General features: G+C 33.4%; 3 protein-coding genes across 6 annotated transcripts; 1 reads left to right on the forward strand and 2 right to left on the reverse strand.

The window, feature by feature from the left end:
• Positions 1–688: 688 nt before the first annotated feature.
• LOC111600153 lies at positions 689–7,325 on the reverse strand. 3 transcript variants are annotated; one of them, XM_023316144.2, is made up of 6 exons: positions 7,308–7,325; positions 4,048–4,137; positions 3,870–3,983; positions 3,076–3,703; positions 2,496–2,979; positions 689–2,195 (listed from the first exon to the last, which is right to left on the reverse strand). In XM_023316144.2, the coding sequence occupies exons 2-6, from the start codon at positions 4,085–4,087 to the stop codon at positions 1,107–1,109; spliced, it is 2,355 nt and encodes a 784-aa protein (XP_023171912.2). In that variant the 5' UTR covers positions 4,088–4,137; positions 7,308–7,325; the 3' UTR covers positions 689–1,106. The 3 variants fall into 3 exon arrangements, with proteins under 3 accessions (XP_023171912.2, XP_023171911.2, XP_023171913.2); XM_023316143.2 differs by lacking the exon at positions 7,308–7,325 and adding an exon at positions 6,399–6,435; XM_023316145.2 differs by lacking the exon at positions 7,308–7,325 and adding an exon at positions 6,274–6,306.
• LOC111600152 (integrator complex subunit 1) lies at positions 4,541–14,649 on the reverse strand. Of its 2 annotated transcripts, XM_030225327.1 has the most exons (5): positions 13,243–14,649; positions 12,054–13,033; positions 11,846–11,989; positions 4,702–4,947; positions 4,541–4,643 (listed from the first exon to the last, which is right to left on the reverse strand). In XM_030225327.1, the coding sequence occupies exons 1-4, from the start codon at positions 14,582–14,584 to the stop codon at positions 4,828–4,830; spliced, it is 2,586 nt and encodes an 861-aa protein (XP_030081187.1). In that variant the 5' UTR covers positions 14,585–14,649; the 3' UTR covers positions 4,541–4,643; positions 4,702–4,827. The 2 variants fall into 2 exon arrangements, with proteins under 2 accessions (XP_030081187.1, XP_023171910.2); XM_023316142.2 differs by lacking the exons at positions 4,541–4,643; positions 4,702–4,947 and having other exon boundaries at positions 8,023–11,989.
• A 704-nt stretch (positions 14,650–15,353) lies between these two features.
• LOC111600089 (G protein-coupled receptor kinase 1) lies at positions 15,354–22,467 on the forward strand. The gene is made up of 15 exons (XM_023316029.2): positions 15,354–15,708; positions 18,604–18,680; positions 18,745–18,818; positions 18,882–18,983; positions 19,043–19,117; positions 19,810–19,871; positions 20,099–20,150; positions 20,209–20,400; positions 20,469–20,624; positions 20,682–21,008; positions 21,073–21,173; positions 21,232–21,450; positions 21,548–21,754; positions 21,921–22,083; positions 22,145–22,467. The coding sequence occupies exons 1-15, from the start codon at positions 15,596–15,598 to the stop codon at positions 22,325–22,327; spliced, it is 2,103 nt and encodes a 700-aa protein (XP_023171797.1). The 5' UTR covers positions 15,354–15,595; the 3' UTR covers positions 22,328–22,467.
• Positions 22,468–22,547: the final 80 nt, after the last annotated feature.

The following is a 22,547-nucleotide window of genomic DNA, read 5'->3' on the forward strand; positions in this document are numbered from 1 at the left end:
TATATCGATTGCATTTGCCCATGTATCGATTGTTCCCGTAAATATTCGTAAAATGAACTTGCTTATTTTGCACGTTCTTGTTTTTGTCCATAAGTTGTTTTAATGTGAATGCATTATCATATTGTTGATGTCAAGCGATAATAATCGATCATTTCAGCTTAAGTTTTTATACTTTACAGGCCATATACTGGTATAATTGAAACATTCTTTATATAATTACCAAAAAACCTTCCCAATAAGAAAATTCTTTATGGTGTTCGGAATTCAATTTACAATTTATTTTTTAATTTTTATTTTTTACAAATATAAACCAAAATATACAATTTTTTTCTTAAACAATTATTTATATTATTTCATGATTGCACTTGCATTAAAGATTGTGATTTAAGAAAATTATATTCAAAGTAGATGTTTTCACCTTCAGCAATATAATATTTTAATAACTTTTGCTTAATTTCTCAATGTTATGTGAAATTTAATATTTACTGAGGGGAGCTTCAATTTACTACTTGAGTAGTGAAAAATTTAAGTTTTTACCATTTGTCATTTACCGAAATCTGTCGAAAATGTCGATTTGTTTTTATTTTATATCTCATTTTTTTATGTATCAATTGTTTTCTTTGAAAATTAATATTGATTTTTAATTATTTTTATATATGATATCTATCTTATAAATCTTTAACTGGTGTAGATATTTTACTGAAATTTCAAGTGAAAAATATGTTTTTATGGATTCTTTATGTTATCGGAGGCATGGGTTTCCGAATACTTGTGTATAACAAATTTGGCGAAATTGTCAAGAGTTTTTATGGCTGAGCCTCATACATATGCGTGAATAATACATTATTCTATGTATTTCTTATGAACTTGTATTTGAGTAATGTGTCCACATGGAGAAAAATATATAAAGATTTTGCGTTACACGCTTTATAGTAGTTTAGGTTTCTAGCTCGGTAATCCGATTACTGCACATTGGGATAATGAAATTCGTCTAACCTCACTTAGTCTGAATATCCTTATAATGAGAAGCCAAACCTTGTAAATACTTAATTTTTAAGAGTATTATTTGATTTGTGTTTTGATTTGGAAAAATAAATTCGAGCACTTTAACCAACATAGGCGAATGGGGGATATGGGGGAGGATAGTAGTTTTGGAATGATCCAGAGTTTTGAATCGGAACTGTGGCTGTTACCAATTTTGAGACTGCCGTTGGAACAACAGAAGTTGAAAATAATGTAGTATAGGCAGTTCTTGCACCAAATGTTAGCTTAAGAATTTTACTACTGGTGGCTGTAATGAGAGTTTCATAAATCGAAGTCGATGTAATTAATTGAGGCTGAGGAATTCCCAACAAGGGATTATAGAATGGATTTATGGAATATGGATATTGTGACATTGGAGGCACTGGCAACGAAATTGTGGACACCTCTGTAACAAATTCAGTTTTCTTAATTTCGCCAACAGATTTCGACAAGGTTCTTAGTATGCTTTCGGTACCCCGTACGAGTGGTATAACATATGACTCCCAAACTGTATCAACCTTGATGATTGGACGTGTGGTAGTTATAACACTATTACCTTGGCCAAGAATTTCGGGTTTGATTTCTGGTTTACTTAGCAGTTCAGAGTCAATGGGATTTATCGCATTTGTAACATTTGAGATGCCATTAAAATCGTTTTTATTTGCATTCGGCTTAACCTCAAACTGTCCAGCGTTGTTTTCATCGCCAAATTCCAGGTCTAAGTTAATTTCAGAGCCTGCCTCATCCAAAATACCCTCAAAGTCTTTAAAGTTCTTGGCAGGAACAAAATTATCGCGGAACGGCGAAATCGTCTGAGTTACAGTCACAAAGCTTGTATAATCATAAGTTTGCACTAAAGTCATATGCGATGTTTCGTTTAGTTTATCATTAATGATTGGCAAAATTTGCGTTTTTAGTTTGGTTTGGGTAAATGAAAATGATTCCGTTATTGTCTCAAGCTCCGGCGTTTCAAGGCTATCTGTATAATGAATAGGCTTCAAGGTGGTAACAACTCCATCCAACGATGGCTTTACCATCTGAACTGTCGACTCCAAAATATTTTCAGTTAACGGTCCATCGTGCTCCGAGTACTCTTCAATTTGATCAGTTTTAATAGTTTTCTCCAAAGTAGAAGTTACGGTCACAAATCGCGTTTTTTTCACAACTCCAGCCTGAAAGGTAAAAAAAGCAAATAGAACAATTTTCATAATATTTGAATAAATATATAATTCAGCTATATCAAAACTATCAAAATGCGAATTCGATATCGCTTGAAAGCCATTTCAGGGAAATGAAAAAACATCGATTTTTAAGCAAGCTTGATATATAGGAAGACACAAAATTTTAAATTTCGATTCATTTCCAATAAGTTCGCTATATAAAAAATTATCCCGATAGCTAGAAAATTTCGCACGCCTAACTGCCGAATACATGCATATCTACAAATATATTGACAGAAAGCGTATACTTACCTGAAAAACGTATGGACTTTTGATAGTTGCGATTTCATAGTAAGTATCCTCAAATTTGCTCGGCGTTGAGATTTCGACATTTAAAGTTTGCACGAAATTGTTGGGCTTTATCACATCATTATCGGCCACAATAGTGTTTTGTGAGCCTACAGCATCCAAGTCCCTGTTGAGGTCAATTGTCTTCTGAATTTGCTGATTGTTTTCACCTGCTTCCAATATTGGGTCAATGTCTTTGAGAGGCTCAGTTTGTGGTTCACTTCTCGCATTATTCATAGAGCTTTTCCTAATATTCACTTTGGGCTTTGGTGACGATTTATATTGCCAACGACCTGGACGCCTATTCAACTTCAAAGTATTTGGATTGAAATTTGTTATGTTATCGTCAGAAATTAGATTCGTTTTGGTTCTGTATGAGCGACGAGAACTTGTCTCCACCTGCGAAGGCGTTACTTGAATCACAGACGACTGCGTCGACTTATTCCTTCTAAAAAGAAAACAAAAATAATTATTAGAAAAAATGCATTTAAACATATATACATATATATAGCCTTTAGTTCCAAAAATGATATAGGGATATTACCTCTTGCCCTTGTTCCTCGACAATTTTCTTTTTTCGCCAGAAACACGACTATTTTTCCGAGTACTCTTCGTAGACACGTGGTTAGACTCGATGGACGTCTTGTAGTTTGGCAGAGATGGCGTTATAGTTTTCAATACTCGCGCTGAAGTTGGCGAAGAGTGTCGAGGCTTGCTTCTTCTCTCAGTACTCGTTGTCTGATGTATTTGAGTAGGTTTGCCCAAAGTTTTTGCAGTTATAATTGCAGTTTCTTTCGATGGGGAATTCGCGTTTCTGCTTATGCTATCCTTTTTCCTTTGCAGCAAGCCTGCAGAATTGCCATAGTTGTTATTTCGCTTGGAATGATCGGCACGCGTATTCAAATTGACCAAGCGATATGTTTCTTCGGCGAACTCCTCTGGTTGCCGAGAAAGCAAAGCATATTCAGAGAAATCAACGGAATTGATTGGCGTATTCATCAAGCTAATGCGACTGTTTATAACAATTGAAGAGTTCGCTGTCGATTGCTCATTTACACTTGAGCCCGATAGTGGTGTTGGCTTTATGCCATTTTTACCGTCCTTAGTTTCAGGAACGTGCGGCTTGGTGTCGATAATTTCCACAGGCTTCGGTGCTTTTTGAGGTGTTAATTCTGAAATGAAATGAAATTATAAATATTTGAAGCCATCTTGCAATTAAGCTAACTTAGAACCACTATCGAGCTATAGGCAATCGAATTTTAAAACAGCTTGACCGACATTTCTACCTATACTATAGTCAAGCTTAAGTTATATTTGAGGACTCTCTAGAACGCTTACCAAATAGAGGAGAACTTTGTGGCGAGAAGACCATGACAGTATTGCCGATTGTTGTAGTAAAATCCAAGAAGCCATAAACAGTTTGCGTTAGTTTCGGAACATCAGAAGAGGAAGCTAAAAAGGAATTAATTTTATTATCAATGAAGTCTGTTTTCATATATCGTACTTAAATACTTACCATAGTTCGCAAGTAAAATAAGTAGTAAGAGATACGACATTTTGATGCATTTATTCCGCTAGGGAACAGCTCATTGGTTATCTCTGGTATCTGAAACAATGTCAAAGGATATCAAAACAAAAACAATAAATCCTTACTACGAATTTTAAGTTAAGTTGTAAGAAGACCCAAACATGTTAGAAGTTGGGCTAATATCTATTGATATAATTAAAATTTGATTTACTTATACTTTATGAGAAACCATATACCAGGTTAAATTAGTAAATGTAATATGTGGCATTTCGCAAATTAAGTGTAAACCTAAGCTCAGACAATGTATGATTATACATTTTTAAAGGATTTAAAGATTTTTAAAGGATATAAGAACATTCTACAAGCCAGTGAAGGCAATTATCGCTTAAGCGGAAAGTTTCAAGTCCGCGACTTCAATTGAGACTATTTGTAGATGTTGGAAAAACTAACTGATCGTTTCGAGTGACAAACAAAGTTTTAGTATTACATAGAAGCCTTCATATTTTATTAAAATTGTCAATTTTAACATAACACATATGTATATAGTCCAATAATTGCAGCCGCCAGTACTTCGTGTATTGACACTGAAATAAGATGTCTTAGTTTATAAACTGGAGATGTATAGTAATTAAATTTCTTTACTTTGCAAAGTGGCACCAGAAGAAGAAGCAGTAACTTCTTGCAAAAAGGCCTAAGCGTATCTCATCTTGTCCGAAAGCAAATGCGTTAAACCGTCTGTCAATCGTCAGCGAACTTTGCTTTTATAATCTATTGTAAATTCTCTATTACTGCATCCATGCATTGCCATTTCCATAAAGTAGAACCGCGAGTCCTGATCAGAGACTGTTTCTTTCCTGTTTGCCTCCTGCCTAGGGCCTTCTGGGTCCACTGCAATTTGATAATATAGTTTTTTCCTGTTATTATTTAGGTTGGCATTAATGATACTATACTATATAATATGGACCCTCATAAAATATTTGTATGGTAAAATGATAATAGGATAGAGCAATAGGAAAGAAGTTGGGTAAGCTCTTCATGTTATTATGTTATTAAAAAATACCTCCTAATATTTGGAAGTAGAAGTATCGTTAGCAAAGCTGCTTCCTTGTCAATTTTTAACTATCTTTTAAACAGCAAATTTGGTTTTAATAACAAAGAATTATTTGTCTATCCCTAGGTTAGAAAAAAATGGCAACCTTCACAAAACCTGCTTGTTAGACAAACAATGCGGGTGGCAGTTAAGGCATGGCAAGTCTTAAAAACTTATTCCACAATTGCAAAGCTGCCGTCACACAAATATTAAGGCGAACCTCTGGCACGCCTCTTTATAAGTCTCTTTAAATTTGTTTGACAGCAATGACTTGAAATATAAAATAAACGTAGGTAAGATTTTTATTTCAGTATCTCTCCATTACCTTGTTGTCGATAAAAATCGATATTTTGTAGATCATAAAATATAAAGCTAGTTTCTAGTAATTCCTATCTAGTATATAAACATTTCCGATTTTGTATGCTCTCCTTGATTCCCATAAAAAGTTTATAAATAAATGTTTGATAACTAGTAATGTTATGGTCTTTGCTGCATGCACAGATGTGGACGTTACATTAATGCCTTAAATATTTGTATGTAAACAAGAAGCTCATTCAGAACAACAGCACTTTAGTACAGGGTACCTATTCGTCCGGCACTCCCCACTCGAGCACATTGGCAAAACAAACTTCACACAAAATTCAAATACAGGGTATAATATTGCTGGCACTTTTTAAAAATTAGCGCGGAATCAATTATAGAAACGACAACGATTTCACTTTCATATTTCAGATTTAATTTAATTATAATTAATATAAATTAATTTAAGCTTGCTCTAAGCTAGAAAGTACATTTGCAACACACTGTTACTTAACTGGCAAATACATAAGTGAATGCATATATACTATGTGCTCGCATACATTACAGAGAATAACAAACTCATGCATGTGTATGTGTGTGCATTGGTGAATCGATGTATGTAGCTGTGTGCATGGAGCGATTGGTGGTAAGTAAGCAAGGTATTTATGTTGGTATGTATGAGTGCAGGTAAATAATTAAAAGTTATGCACATAAGACAAATGCTTGGACTGAATAGTTAGATTTTAAGCACAAAAATCTGCCTTTGAGTCAATAATTGACCAAAAGTAATTCAACTTTTGTAAGTGACCATGAATGAAAGTTACCTGTCTTTCTTCTTTTAATTCAATTTAATTTCTTTTTTATATTTATTACATATATTTATCTAATATTACACAGAAAACACCATTAAAATTTAGAAGAGTCCAAAAAAAACTGATTATTTGCTTACTAAAGGTAATGTACACAGGTGGCAGCTCCTAAGACACAGAAGAATGCAATGATCAAGTTACATATGAATGTTTGGACATTAGGGTGACTCATGATTTGAAATGCGATTATTTGAAAAATTTATTGAATGGCTTTTAAATGAATTGACTGTTTTAAAATATATATTTCGACTTTAATAAAAATCTCGATTTATTATATATATTAATATTATAATATATCATTTTTGAATAATTATAAAAAAAAACTTTAATTTGTGAGTACACATATTTTTTAATTTTAGCAAACAAAATGGTTTGTTTTGGTTTGATATTTTGTTTTATATAAGTTTTACACAACAGACAAATACTGAAATGCATAAAAGCCTCTGTTTCAAATTTGCATGCGCATATTCATTTGAATATATTTAAGAATTGTATTTTTTTTTTGGTAAACAACCTTGACTTCGTAACGACCTACGTTTAACACAGGTCAACAAAACTCAATGAAATTTACTTAACATAAATCAAACAATACATCTGCCAAAGCTGATTACGCATATGATTACCCTATAGCTGCTATACGGCTTCTGTTTTTCGAGTTGTTTTAACCCAAATTAAATATAATCGTATTTTAAAGATTGCAATAAATAAGAGATCTTCCCCCAACCATAAATTCATATTAGCAAAACACTTGCTTTTGTCAGTGAGCTATCGTTTATCGGTACACGATCACACTTATATGTGTTTCGCGACCCAACTCACTTGCTGCGTCGCAAAATAAGAGCGCCTTTCAACAAGTCATTTCCGACATAATATGGGTTTACCCTCAAATATAATTATGTATACGGACGGACAGACAAGAAAATATAGCACTAAAAATAATATACTTTACTAATATGTCCTGTTATAAAAAGAACGCCGTTGCAACTTACCAGTAATTAGCGTATTTCCTTGAACTAAAAATTAACAGTGAGACACTATCTTGTGCCCGAAGCGGGGAGTTGACTTCTTTCCGACAGATCGTACTGCCATGTTCCACTAGTTTTATTTATAACTGTTCTTTCAAATTTAACTTCGATATTGAACTCACTTTATTTTGTTTAGTTTAATGCATTTATTCCGCTAGTTTGTGGTAATTAATGGAGGGTTGTTGGTAACATCCGAAAGTAGAGGGTAATAGGTTTTCTGAGCGTTTCGAGCTTAGGAGGTTCGATACTTAAACTAGTTCACAGTCTTTGTCGGTCATCGTTCAGAGAGGTCTTCAGTGATGACTCGCTCAATAGTACTAATACACGTAGCTGGTTATCTTCGACTTAATGGACTTAAGGATAACCCTAAGATTGTAGTGATGTTTTCCAGATTACCAGTCGCGCGTCCTCGCAGTACAAGTCTAATAACTGGAGAGGGTCTTCTCCGAGACTAGCGAAATCGATTTCACAACCACAGTTTTAGAGAAAAGTGTCAGGCGTGCTGTCTTTTGCCCTCTTATCTAGACCCATAATTTTCTACAACAAATTTTCCTAATATTTCGGTATCAGAAAGTAAATTACGCAATCGCGTTGATTATATTAAACATTTTTTCATATATTTTTAAACGTATATTCTAATACTTAAAGTTTATACAGTTTTTTTTTATTACATTTCCGTATTCTGTATCATTATTTCCGTACAAATGTATGAAGGATCCATTCGTATATTTTCACAAAAAAGTAATTGAGAGAAACAAAAAATATTAATATCCATGCTGAATTACTAATGTTTGCATGACTTTCCGAATTTGATTATTTGTGTTAAGGCAAGATTTGATTCCAAGCGAAAATGCGATACACAAGATTTCAACCGCGTGCTCTTGCAATAAAATGCATATTTCAAGTAGGTTGTCAATCGCTGTCGCTGTTACGGACGAATTCTCGTCTCGCAAACACTGAATGTAGGCGTTCAAAGTACACTGATTGATATCAGAGTTCCCAGGGTTGTGCTTTAAATGTCTTATTAATATAATGAAGGCTATGGATCGTATCTGAGCACTTGGCGAAAATATTAATTCCAGCAGACGCTCAAACAACTCGTTTATAAAAACAAATCGCTTTGATGTCAAACATTCCATTTCCTGCAACGGCCCTAGTATCACATCTTCAATATTAGACTGCTTAATGATTTTGATTAAATCCAAAATATGTGGGGAAACATCGGTAAAATTCGACTTGCAGTAAGAGCCCAGAGTCAGAACTGAAAATGAACTTCTGCAGACATCTTGAGCGTTAGTGGTACTGTCAAAGGAATCAATTTCATTGACAAAACATTTAGTGGTTGGTTTTGTTTCAGAATGTCCGTCTAGTTCATATTCTACTTTCACTTCTTCGTCATCCAATTCTAAAGATGTATTTGTTTTATGCTGAAGTAGAGCTACAGCTTGCACAAGTGCTTGCAGCTTGCCGATAGACGTATACTTGACTGCCAATTCGGTCAGAATTCCGACATATTGCTCAATGAATAGCAATGCACTTGAGGGATTAGCATTGATGTATGATTGCAATATTTGCACAAATTTGACCAGCATTTGGCAGGCCTCCTTCACTGAGCTGTGATGTTTGAAAAATATAAAATAGCACGAGAGAGTTCTTTGAATCTCATTTTTATAGGCATCTTCAAAAATGGTTGGCTGCAGTAGCTCCAGAGTTCTTAATATCTGTACGAAGCGATGAAAGTGATGTTCCTCACGTAAGGCTTTCATGCTATTCTGACCCCTGCCTTGCATAACTGAAGATAATACGCCCAAATGACGGAGAAACAGTAAAGGATGCGAGGCAGCTAACTTTCGCAGCAGCAATTCAGTATCAGTTGACAACGTTTCAAAATCTTTCTTTGCCACTAAACTTCCTAAGCACGTTATCAAATTATTTGCTATTTTATCGGCTTGACAGCCCTTTAGGCTTTGCAGTTTGTTTGTTTGTACATCGCCGCTACACTTCTTAACAAATTTGATGCGTGGGTACATAATGTAAAGTTGTTGCAAAATTTTGTTTTTCAATAAGTCCGTGATTTGGCTTTTCTCCACGCACTCTATGACTTTCACCATTAAACTTTTGTTTTTTTCCGTCAGCTTAAACAAAAGATTCATTCGTGAGCATAATTTAAAGTCATAGTTGCCATTCGTATCGTTCATCACCTCTGAGATTCCTTCATATAGAACAAAGTGTACAAAGGGTTCTAGCTCCGCAGGCTCTAACTTAAAGAATGAATTTGGTAGCACATTTTTCGACATATACTTATCTCTGCCCTTCCACAAATTTGGATTTGTGGTCAGAGCTTCAAAATAGTTTAGTACGGTACTGAAATCGTAGTCAAGTTTATAATCCTTGAATAAGCACTTCGCAATTCGCTCGATTGTACTCCAATTGGTTTGATGATTAATAAGTGACAAAAGGAAAAATCTAAACTCGCTACAGGATTTCGAAAACAGAAAACTTTCCTTTAGCAGCTTTGTAAATATTATTTCAGGATCAGCCTCTGCAAGCCAGTCTATGAATAATCCATTGTTGAAAATATTATAATTGACTTTGTTGCAAATCGTTTTATCATTACTAAGATTTTCAAAATCTTGAATCATTTCTCTGACTATTTTTTTCGTTGCAAGTAGCGAATTTTTCGATTTGAGTTTTACAAAGTATAATTGATAGGAACTTTTCAGCATGAATAAGAGACTGTCTAAGAATAATTCTGTTTTGAAAACCTGCTTCGAAGACGAGCCTAACTGATTTGAAATTCGAGCATTTTGTTTTAGTTTCTTTTCAATAACAAGATAATTCTCATTGGAGAGCTTACAGCTGAAATATGCTCGCAGCAGAGTGGAGGCACCACGGCTTGTGTTGATATTGATTTTGTCTGCACGCGTATAATCGAGCAATGACGGATTGACAACCTCGCATATTGACGCCAGGAAATCAGCATTTTTTGTCCCTGGACAAACGACAAGGTCTAGCAAATTATGAATTAAATTACGATAGTCGTTAGTCGTAATCATATTCTGATTTGGACTCTTAAGCAGAATTTGTACGATTTCCTTTTCAGAATGAGTGGTGCTGACGTTATGAACAGAATCGGGATCGAATTTAGTAATATGGAAGACTTCCTGAGTGTGCGCGTTTATTTTAGGAAGATCGGGAACAGTTTGAGAATGTGAATGCAAGTCTAGGGCTTGCACAGTATAGTGACCATTTTTAGCTCCGCGGGCTTGTTGGATTTCAATTAGCTGCGCCAAATATGCTTTGTTCAGTATTGCATTTTTAACTAAGTCAAACTGTTCCAATACCGCAGTATCAAGCATTGCCAGTAGTTTGGACATTGAATTTACCGGAGTACCGAAATTTTGAACGAATAGCACTATTTGATCGGGCGTCAGATCATTCAAAGCTGCTTCAATTAGCCGATCTACAGACGAACGAATCATCTTGAGCTTCAGCCAATCCGGTAACAGTTGAATTTGTTCTTGAGGCATAGTAGGCAAGAAAGCTACTGGCGCAGGTCGACCTGGAGGAAACCAGTAATCAAGAATTGGTATAGATTCGGACATATTGCTGTTCGAATATGTTAGCAGAATAATAAATGCATGAATTATATTTATATGTAGCGGTAGCTGCACACCATCCTCAAATTGAACCATCAGTAAATCCGGATATTCTGTCCATTCATAAGGCTCATGAAATTCTCTCAATTTGATAATGTAATTGTTGAACATTACAAATAAGCATTTCAATGTCTGAATTCGGTTCTCATCTGGGTTAAGATTGTAGTCTTCTTGGGAAATTATAATATGTTGAAACATTGTATTACGTTCCACAATCAATTGTGCCATGTCTATAACGTGATCTAGCATTTCGTTAACAGGATCATTAAGCGTATGTTTCGTTATAAATTGTATATACGCCATAATGAGCTCTGGACAATTTTCAACTTGACATGCAGCGCGCAGCTGGGGAATTATATACATTTTGGCCTCCAAGAAATGTGGAATTTGTTGAATTGATTTTAAAAGCCATTCGTTTTCATATTTGCCAGAGTTTTTGAATATGATTTTCAAGCCAGATAAAGCTGCAACTCTGGATTGCTTTACTGTTGACGATAAACGCCGGAATATATAATCTAACACTTCGCACACAACATGATTGTTGTAGCTGGAGTCCATTATTAGATTTCTGATAAAACTAACAAGCTCCGCATCGCGACTGTTTTCTTCGTTAATGCTGTGTGCATTAAATAGTAGAAATTCGCATAAACATTGTACAGGAAGATGGCTAAAGTCACCTTCGCTGTTCTGAACTAAATCTGACAGCCAAGGCATTGATTGTGTTGTGCCTTGCCTTTGTATGATATCTAGAAGCAGATCTGGCTTGCGACAGCGACAAAATAAATGACCTAATTTGTATGTTTGATTAAGAAACTTAAGTTGCTCTAAAACTAAATTTGGTACTTTTCTGGGGGTTCCCATTGGATCCATTAACATTAGCTGTGTAATCAAAATGGCGTTTTCCTCGGTGATCACAGCATGTGGAGAAGTTTGCGCTGCCAAATATGTTTCGAATTGAAGAATATGATCCCTTTCAACAGTTATTATCTGAAAGCAAATGACACAAATATTTAGTAAATAGAAATTTGTTAATTATTTTATAGTTGTTTACCTGTAATTCATCCTTGTGTGAAACGCAACTGTTAAATTGATTTGTTATACATATTTCTATTAACAGTTTCATCGTCGGGTAGTGATCCCAGCAAAATGCCCCAAAAGTCGAAGGATTGTGGGCAGAAATCATCAATAATATTAGCCAGGCTTTCCAATAAAACGCAATGATTGCTAGCTTTGGTGGCTCGTAATCCTCTGGTAGCTGAATGTTTTCTGGATGATGATATTCCGACATGCTAAACAGAAAGTCGATTATGTCAAATTTATTCGCTTGAACTGCTGGAAAATCTGTGGCCTTCATCCCAGAGACACGTTTTATCACCAACAGTAATATGTCAAATGTGTTTGCTATGGAGAACGGAATATCCTTTGTGATGCCTATCAATATAATTCGAAGTAAAGTTTCTTCGTGAATTGGAGTTTCCGATATTATTCTTAATATGGCACCCCTCTCCGGCTCCGATGGCCACTGGTCACAGCGTGAGTACTGTTCTGGATTGTCTAGCAACAGCACCTTGTGCAAAGCCTGATGATATTCCACGCTTTGTATTTTATAAAGATTTGGAACAGTTTCGTACATCCAAGAAACTGAATCCAATTGTATTTGTGACATTTGATTATATAGACGTATTAGGGCTTGATTATTTTTTACGTCGCGATTGGTTTTTAGCGATAAGCTTCCTTCACGTGCTTGTGGTGTTGCCGAAAGAAACATACAAAGGCATACAATGTCTACAACAGAGTGAAATATCCGCTCCTTGAAGTCAAATTGTTCGATTTGTTGGGTCAGCTCTTCTCTTTCACTTAAAAAGGTTTTACAAAACTTTACAAGATTCACATCGAAGCGTAGCATCCGTACAAGTTCCCTTAGAAAAACGCGCAATGTCCTTAAGCAATCATCACGTTGCAGTAAAAATTCCTGATATATCTCTGCCAGATTAACTGCTGATTGATCTGGAGACGTTTGAAACATTGTTGCTGTAAAAGAATTTTGAATTTTATCAATTTATTAGTTTAGAAAAATATAAAATTGTTTATATAAGAAGAACCACACGTGCCAAAGTTGGGTTTGTCTTTTACAATTAATTTTCTGCTAAACTTCATTTAATACATAATTAAAAATATTAAATATTCGATTATTTTTTTCTATAAGAACAAATTTGTCCAAAATTTAAGTATTTACTTACCAAGCATTCCCATATTATTTGGATTTCTTGTATTTGAGAGTTCATTTTGCACGACAAGCTTCATGATTGTACTCAAGATGTCTGGCTGCAAGTGTATCATTTCCTTGAGACATGACATATAATGATTGATAAGTGGTTTGGTTTTTAGACGCATTTTAACTAATACTTGAAGAACTTCATTGTCTTGTGTGTTTTTGCCTTTGATGTTGAAACAAATATATGATAATAATTGCTGGGCGAACTTGACAAGTTTTCCATTATGTATCCATAATTCCAGGCGAGAAATGCTGAGACAGCGAACTTCTCCGATACCCGAACTGGTGCAAAGAAATTTAAGAAAATTTCTAGTGTAATTATCCTGTTGCTGGCGCTTATTTAGTTGATCCCGTATAGCGTCGCTTACTAACTTCTGCACAATACTGTCTGCAAATCTGGACTTTACTGAACAAATAGCATCAGCTGCTTGATCTGATTCGAGATATGGGCTGGCATCCAAGCTCTGGGTCGAGTTGTCACCCGAATCATCATCTACAGTGAAATTGTCTCGATGCGTTTGCCCAGTTGTTACTGTCGTGTTAACATCCCAGCGCAGAAGACTCAAGTGTGGAGTCCGTGTTTTGAAAGCGGCGCAAATATTTTTAACCAACGGCGCGCAGTAATCATTGTCGGCCCAAAATCGTTCATTGACAGCATCGTCAACGTATGTACGCAACAGTACCTCCGGCCATTGGGTAATATCGGAAAACCCTCTAGTAAGCAGATTTGTAAATAATACGTGAAGGTTAATATTATAGCGCATTTTGACATTAGTTTCACGACGTAAAAACGACAAAAGTGCATAGGCAATAACATCGTTATTGAAGAATTGTGGATGCACTTTTGCCAAGTAAAATAAAGTCAAGTATGCCACGTTATCCACTTTAGATCTGGCAGCATCTCTCGATGTTGCGTGCCTGATGATTCCACAAATAATTCGTACAACAAGTTCATTATCGTTTTGCTCGATTGCTGCGTATATGGTTTCAATGGCATTTGATAAATCGCAATCCTCAGCTATTTGTTCCCATATATCATAGTGTGGAATTCCCGTTGTGGTTGTCAGGTCGGGGATTCCATCTTTAAGGCTAACTCGGAACCTCTTGCTGGGATGACTTCCAAGACTCGATGAAGCTTCTCTCTTCCTTTCTGTGGAGCTGCTGCTAGATCCCGGTATTCCTTTTATTGGTAATATTTTTCCTTTCGAATCATCGCGACCACTTTTGGTACCGAGTGCAAAGAGTTCGGCACCCAATAATACTTTTTTTTGGCCCCTGTTTGGGGCATTCGTTTTATTACGATCCATACAAAAACCTTTTATTTACACTTATGCCGCAACGAAGTTCTCTGTTCATGAGAATAATAACATTGGGCGACTGATTCATTTGTAAAGATGAACTAGTTCTTGAACGCCTGATTGCATGCTCAACTTGGCTTTCCTTAGGTACTTATTCGTTATATTAACATGTACATATGAGTGACAGAACTATTACTAGAACAAAACATTAATATAATACAACAAAATATTAATATAAATTAAATTATTACTTAAAGTAAAATATTTTCCCAAGTTAACTTTATAAAACGAATGAAATTTAAAAAAAAGAGATCAAAGTTTTTCAACCTTACAGTTGATCACCAACTGTAGCATACATACAATAATCAAAATACATATACATATAATAATATGTGAAAATTATAAAATCCATTCTTGAAGGCTTATGCTGTACAATTTTTCTAAATTTATTACTTATTATTTCGTCATAATGCATATGATCGAAAGCTAAAGTACCTCTAATGAAAAAAATTAATAAAAAAATACTGACTAAATTAATTTTATCGGTAAGAAAATCCCACGCGATTGAAAACTTAATTTCTGAAATTTAGAGATAAGTTATCGTTTTCAATAAAATAATCATTCGAATTTAAGGAAAATATATTAGTACTAAGCTCATTTACATTATTAATATATGATTGTAACGGATATGAGATATTTATCAAAACTAAAAATTATTTTTGTAAAGTACTCGCAGAACGTAACTAATACGCTAAAATACCTTTTTTTTATACGCATGAGTAAACGGCATTTGCAAAGTCGTGTTCAAAACAAGATATATATTAATAAGCTCGGGCAGCTAAATTTAATTTAATTTGCTTACAATCATTTGCGAAATAACAATAAAATATTAATTGATATACATATATCTTTGGTGCTTACAATTGTGAAAAACTCATATTTGTGCCATAAAGTTCATCTATCATTAAACCAAACGTGCTAAAAACGTAAACACAACACATATTGTACAAAACTACTGAAATGGCAGATTTAGAGGCTGTTTTAGCTGATGTCAGCTATTTGATGGCAATGGAAAAATCAAAATGCACACCAGCAGCAAGAGCCAGTAAAAAGTTGATTCTACCAGATCCCAGGTATCCACTTTAATGTATTTACTCAAATAGGGATACATATGTATGTCAATAAGAGTATAAGTGTGTGTCACAAAATGTGTAAATGTGTGTAAATATATAAATTCTAATTGAGTAAACATAATTAGAAATATAATTATACCCACTAGTAGATTAGAAAATAAAAATTAATACTCAATCAATCGGCATATACGCACAAAGAGAATTATATATATATATATATATATATATATATATATATATATATATATATAGATTTAAGTATGTATGTAGATACACACACATGAGTATACATAAAAGGGCTATTTTGTTTACATATGTTTATGTGTAAAGGTGTTCATTTGTATGTTTTCAAATAGTACATACACATCTGAAAAGATTTGATTCTTTTAAAGAACACAATCAATAGTCTTGCCACGAAATATAATTGTATAAGTAGACATATATAGCAGTAGACCAAAACAAAAAATGTGGATACATATACGAAAAAAAAAACATTCTATATATAGATATTATTCAATTTACATACATATATGTATTAGAAATTTTATTTTAATTAATTTAATTAAGCCGTAAAGCCATAAACTCAGTTAGATATGCAAATACTCAAATGGAAACAGCAAGACAATGTTTTTTCTATTCTCCTTATTCAATTTTGACCTGGCCTGTAGGCACTCTACTGACCTAGCAGGTGTCTTAAACATTTGACTCAAATCAGGATTTTAGTTGATAATCATCTTTAAAATCCAGTCTTCTTGTGACATGAAATGATATGTTTTAATCAATTTGTTGTATTCATTTCCATTGGATACAACAAATTGATTAAAACTTATTTATGATTCTTTAAGGAATTTTTTAAATTCTAGTTTTCCATACTATTGGTTTACCGACCTTTTATGTATATCTTTAGCACATTCATAAACTACATACAGTGAGTCAAAATAGTTTTGGCACACTTATAATTATAGAATGTATTAACTTTATTTTTTTAAACTTATTTGTTTCCATAATAATTTATAATTTCTAAATAAAAAAATATTTGTTGGAAATGTTTTAACAACAGCTGAATATTTACTGCGCTGAGTGTGATCTTGCAGATTTATCGTTGAGTTTTAATTTGAGATTATATATATATATATAATAGAATATATATATATATATATATTCTATACTGCAGAAAGTACTTAATTGCCATAATGAAAGGACATAATTTACTACCATCTGATAATGCTCTTTATATAAATTGGATAGAACTCCTCCAAGCAGTAGACCAGTTTGTTGCTTTTTCTTTCTTCCTTTCTGAAGCGAACTATTTTAATGGAAACTTTTACTAGTGATTCATATTCATTGTGGCCAGCTTATCTATTCAGTAATACCTATATGCATTAAGTGTAATCTACAGAGCGACTATTATAAATAATTTAACAGTTAATGATTAAAGTCCGAACTCGCACTAACTACTTCCTATATCAATCCTACGAAACATATGAATACGCTCACATATTTAGATAAATAAACATTCACAATAGCGATTGATTGACTTAGAAATGAGAAACGCTTCTGCTTTAAATGAATGCAGAAATCGTACGAAAAGCTCGCGGTAAAGCCAAGCAAATCTGAAAAATGTGAGTGAGTTAAAGCCAAGCAAAATTTAATAGGATATTCGAAATAGATTGCTTTTTGCAAAAGTTGTAAGCCCCATGTGGAATGCTTGAATGCTTGAATGTCATTCACATTAATACATCAGTTGAAAATAGTTGATTGACTTTTTGCTTTGCTTATTATTTCAAGTAGAAAAATAAATGCGGTGGGGGATATAGTATTCATGAATTGTGACTATAGGGACAAAAAAAGAGTTAGACGATATTTAATTTAAAATATAATTAGTCAATGTAGTTTAAAATATAAAATGAAGCCAATAAAGCCACAGACTATAAAACTAAGAAATGAGCAGAAAGTCGGTCTATAGAACTGTACTAGAACTAGCACTAGGCTAGTTATTTCTATGACAAATGCCAATAAGAGATAATAGAGAAAAGGAATCACTTGTGTAGTTAATTTAACAATATCTTTAGTTTCCATATTTAAATATGATTTTTCCCACTTTTCGATATTTTTAGTTTTCGCAAAGTTGCGACAGGATTTTATAACTCGAATGCATGAGAAAATAAATGTATATTGTATCGATAAACGCTTCCATTTATTTTCCCAAAACTCAACTATTATTCCAATACGAGGAGCTCGTCGGTTGGAAGCTGGATTGCGGATCTCTTCTCGAAATGATCTTTGAAAATCATGTGTAGAAGTAATTAATTAGTTTTTTTTTTGTTTAATTTACACATTTTTTGTTTGTATACTAGTATAATTTATAGTATATAGTATTTATAAATATGTTATATAAAAAAATATAAGTTAAATTGTAGCAATAAAAAACAAAAAAAAATGTATAAAAAATAGTTAAGTTATATACCAATTGCTGATGAATACACTCTGTCTCCCATTCCTGAAATAGCTAGTATCCACTAGTCGAGTCTGCCCGCGTAAGGAATACCTTGTAACTGCTCTATACAAATTATATTAATGCGTTCAAAGATGAAATGTATAAAGGTTGATTGAGAGATCTTGACAAATGTCATTATATCGTAAATAGATTACATTAATCATAAATGATGTGATACTGAAAGGGAATACAGCCACGTGTTTGGCAAGAAATGAGTGAATAAGTGAAATCTGACACAGAAAATGGTTATACTATATACATCCTTATTATTAGCTTACAATATTCACGAACTATATATACTTGAATGTATAGTTCGACTATCAAACATCCACATATAACTTATAACTTCTTCGTTTTTGCATAGCGCTGTATTTAAACTGTATAAATCTTATTTACAGCGTTAGAAGCGTTATGTACAAATACCTTGAGAAGGAGAATGAGCTCAACTTTCACAACATTTTCAATCAGATTATAGGTACTTATACTGTTAAGTTCATAATCTGCCCGATAATAATCAATTATTATTACAAACATCTTAGGTTACTTGTTGTTTAAGGATTTCTGTGAGAATGATTCTGAAGAACCAATTCAACAGTTGAAGTTTTATGAGCAGGTACTATAATTAAGATCAAAATATGCAATACATATTACAATTTTCGACTACTTTTCTTTTAAGATAAAAAACTTCGAGAAAACAGAATGTTTCGATGAGCGAAAAAAATTGGCTAGAGAAATATATGATAATTTTATAATGGAAGAAATGCTGTCACATACTTATGTAAGTATTTCAGACGCTATGAAATCCGAAATTACAAGTTTTTCTTCCATTTTTTATAGGAATACTCCAAAGATGCCGTAGCAAATGTCCAAAAGTATTTATTGAAAAATGAAGTTCCTGTGAATTTATTTGAAGTAAGCTTTCATTGTAAAACATTCTTTTAATTGTACCCTTGACCCATAGAAAATGGTACTTTGGGGTATAATGGTTTTATGGAACTGTATATTACATACATAAAAATGTGTGGCAGACTGTAATAAGTGGCAATATTCTTGCTTAGGACGACGAGCTAAGTCGATCTGAATACACGAGAGTGGTTCAGTGTGTGTGCACATGTTGTGTTTGTTGTGCATATATAAAGGCCGCAGAGTTCAGGGTATATCCTAGTCTGGCACTTCCGACTAAAGCATTCATTGAAAAAAATACGTGAAATACGTAAAATTCAAATGAATTCAGAGGGAATTTTTGGACTAAATTAGCCCATAACTGAAACAGATTAAAGTGAAACACTTGAAAGCTTAAATCAAAACTTCCCACGATAACAAATAGCAAATACTTTGTAAGAAAGTTATTCCAAATGACTGATAAACAAAATACTGTATATTATATTTGTAGTAGTCAATTCAGATCGGAATATGCGGGCACAACCCCCAGATATTTCGATATAAAAATTATGTTGCTGATATGGGCGGCAGCGGAGATTTTTAATAAGGTCCAAGTAGGTCTTAAGAACCACAGAATTATTCGTCTCAAATTCCATGTGGGATAATTGAAATTGTTTTAATTTTTTGAATTTAAGATTATATTTAAATATTTATCTTTCCAGCCTTACATGGAGGAAATTTTTGGTCAACTTAAAGGTAGACCATTCAAAAAATTTCTAGAAAGGTATGTTTAGTTATTGTTATAAAGTTTTGTAAGGAATAATAAAAGTACTAAAGAGTAGAATATATATAAAAAAATTCAAAAAATTGTTTTTAAACAAAAAATTTTGCAATATCAATCTAATTGTTTATATTTCAAATTATACAAATTTTTTAGGTCTACTAGATTTCTATACATTTTTCTAAATACTAAATATACCTTTTTATAATGACAATTTGATATGTTTACAGTGACAAATTTACAAGATTTTGCCAATGGAAAAACTTGGAGCTAAATATACAAGTATGAAAACTATAGTTAAAACTTGAAACATAATAAAGAAATAACTTATTATTTTCAGTTATCAATGAATGACTTTAGCGTACATAGAATAATTGGTCGAGGTGGCTTTGGCGAGGTCTACGGCTGCCGAAAAGCTGATACTGGCAAAATGTACGCAATGAAATGCTTAGACAAAAAGCGTATTAAAATGAAACAAGGGGAAATGTTAGCTTTGAATGAACGCAATATGCTACAAGCAGTTAGTACAGGAGTAAGTTCGAATATAATATAATATATCATTGTTGTCTTACTAATGTCAATATCATTTGCTTAATATAGATTGATTGCCCTTTCATTGTGTGCATGACGTATGCATTTCACACCCCTGATAAGTTATGTTTTATATTAGATTTAATGAATGGCGGCGACTTGCATTACCACCTATCACAGCATGGAGTATTCAGCGAAGATGAAATGAAATTCTATGCAGCCGAGGTAATTGCAAAATTGCAATTGCGAAATATACAATGTTAATAATATTACTGTTGATAGGTTATTTTGGGCTTGGAGCACATGCATAAGCGCTGCATTGTTTATCGCGACTTGAAGCCTGCTAATATTTTGCTGGATGAAAATGGTCATATTCGAATATCGGACTTAGGTTTAGCATGCGATTATTCCAAAAAGAAACCCCATGCTTCAGTGGGCACGCACGGATATATGTCACCAGAAGTATTATCGAAAGGAACATCCTACGACTCATGTGCGGACTGGTTTAGCTTTGGCTGCATGTTATACAAACTGCTAAAGGGTCATTCGCCATTTCGACAACACAAAACAAAAGATAAACATGAGATCGATAGAATGACGTTAACAATGGTAAGCATTTTGTTTTTGTGCAACTTTTAATTACTCACATCTCCTTTTTTCGCTATTTTAATAGAATGTTGAGCTTCCGGACTCATTTTCAGCAGAATTAAGGAATTTGTTGGATATGCTTCTCCAAAGGGATGTACCAAAGCGTCTCGGTTGCATGGGCAATGGGTAAGACCGAAAGCTCAATTTCAATGGTTAAATATTTAAACACTATCTTTTTTTCCAGTGCTGATGAAGTCAAAATGCATAATTTCTTTTCTGGCATTGACTGGCATCAAGTTTATATCCAAAAATACACTCCGCCATTGGTTCCACCTCGAGGTGAGGTGAATGCAGCCGATGCCTTTGATATTGGGTCTTTTGACGAAGAAGATACGAAAGGTATTAAGTTAAATGACAATGATCAGGATCTCTATAAGCATTTCTCATTAACTATTTCCGAAAGGTAAGCAATTGACAATCGAGTACTTAGTCTTAATCGATTACCTCTGATCAAATAAGATATAATAATGTATATATTCTTATAAAACTTGTTTCTTTAGGTGGCAACAGGAAGTATCTGAGACTGTATTCGAAACAATAAACACGGAAACTGACAAAATAGAGCAAAAGAAGAAGTCTAAACAAAAACAACACTTCGATGCAGATGAGAAAGAATCGGATTGCATACTGCATGGTTATATTAAAAAATTAGGGGGATCATTTGCATCATTATGGCAAACTAAATATGCCAAGCTATATCCAAATCGGTATGCTATTTAATATATATGGCAAAACTATTTAAATTATTAGAATACGTATTGGATCACACTTTACTTTCGTTAAAATACTTAAATTTGATGTATTTTTATAGTTTATGAGTTGAATATTAACTAGATATAATATTTAAATTTCTTTACATCTTATTTACTTAAGCTTGGAACTGTATTCCGAGAGTGGTAATAACAAACCAGAACTTATTTTTTTGGACCAAGTGGAAGATGTTTCATCTGATTTCGTTCACTACAAAAATGAACAATGTATTCAAATTCGTGTCAATGATGGCAGCCGAGATGGCAGAATTATATTGACGAATTCGGTAAGTTATTTAGCTTAAGAAATCTAATCGAAAATATAATTATAAATCCACATTTTTATAGGACGAAATCGGTTTAAAGGAGTGGGCGTTGTCATTAAGATCTGCCCACAAAATGTCACAAGATCTTTTGGGATCAATGGCTAAAAAAGCTGGAAAAATTTATGGTAGTGAACGGGACGCAAACAAATCAATGTACATTTTGGGCGGGAACTGTTCTACAAAATCGTCAAATGGATCTAATTAAATACTAGCTCTAATGAAATTAAAAAAAAATAAATAAAAAAAAAAAAAATAATAGGTTTCCAGCTTTGAAACTCATAAAACAAATGCTAACAGAATCCTAATAAAACACATCTTGTAAAATCACATTATAATATTATGCGTACTGATGAATTTGTAGAAACTGCGTAATAAATGCATAGAAATACTTCATTTATGTTGTCTTATTTGTGATTAAGTCTCCT

This window comes from Drosophila hydei, unplaced genomic scaffold (genome assembly GCF_003285905.1).
Source record: "Drosophila hydei strain 15085-1641.00,03,60 unplaced genomic scaffold, DhydRS2 tig00008130-arrow-arrow-pilon, whole genome shotgun sequence".
NCBI classification, from domain to species: domain Eukaryota; kingdom Metazoa; phylum Arthropoda; class Insecta; order Diptera; family Drosophilidae; genus Drosophila; species Drosophila hydei.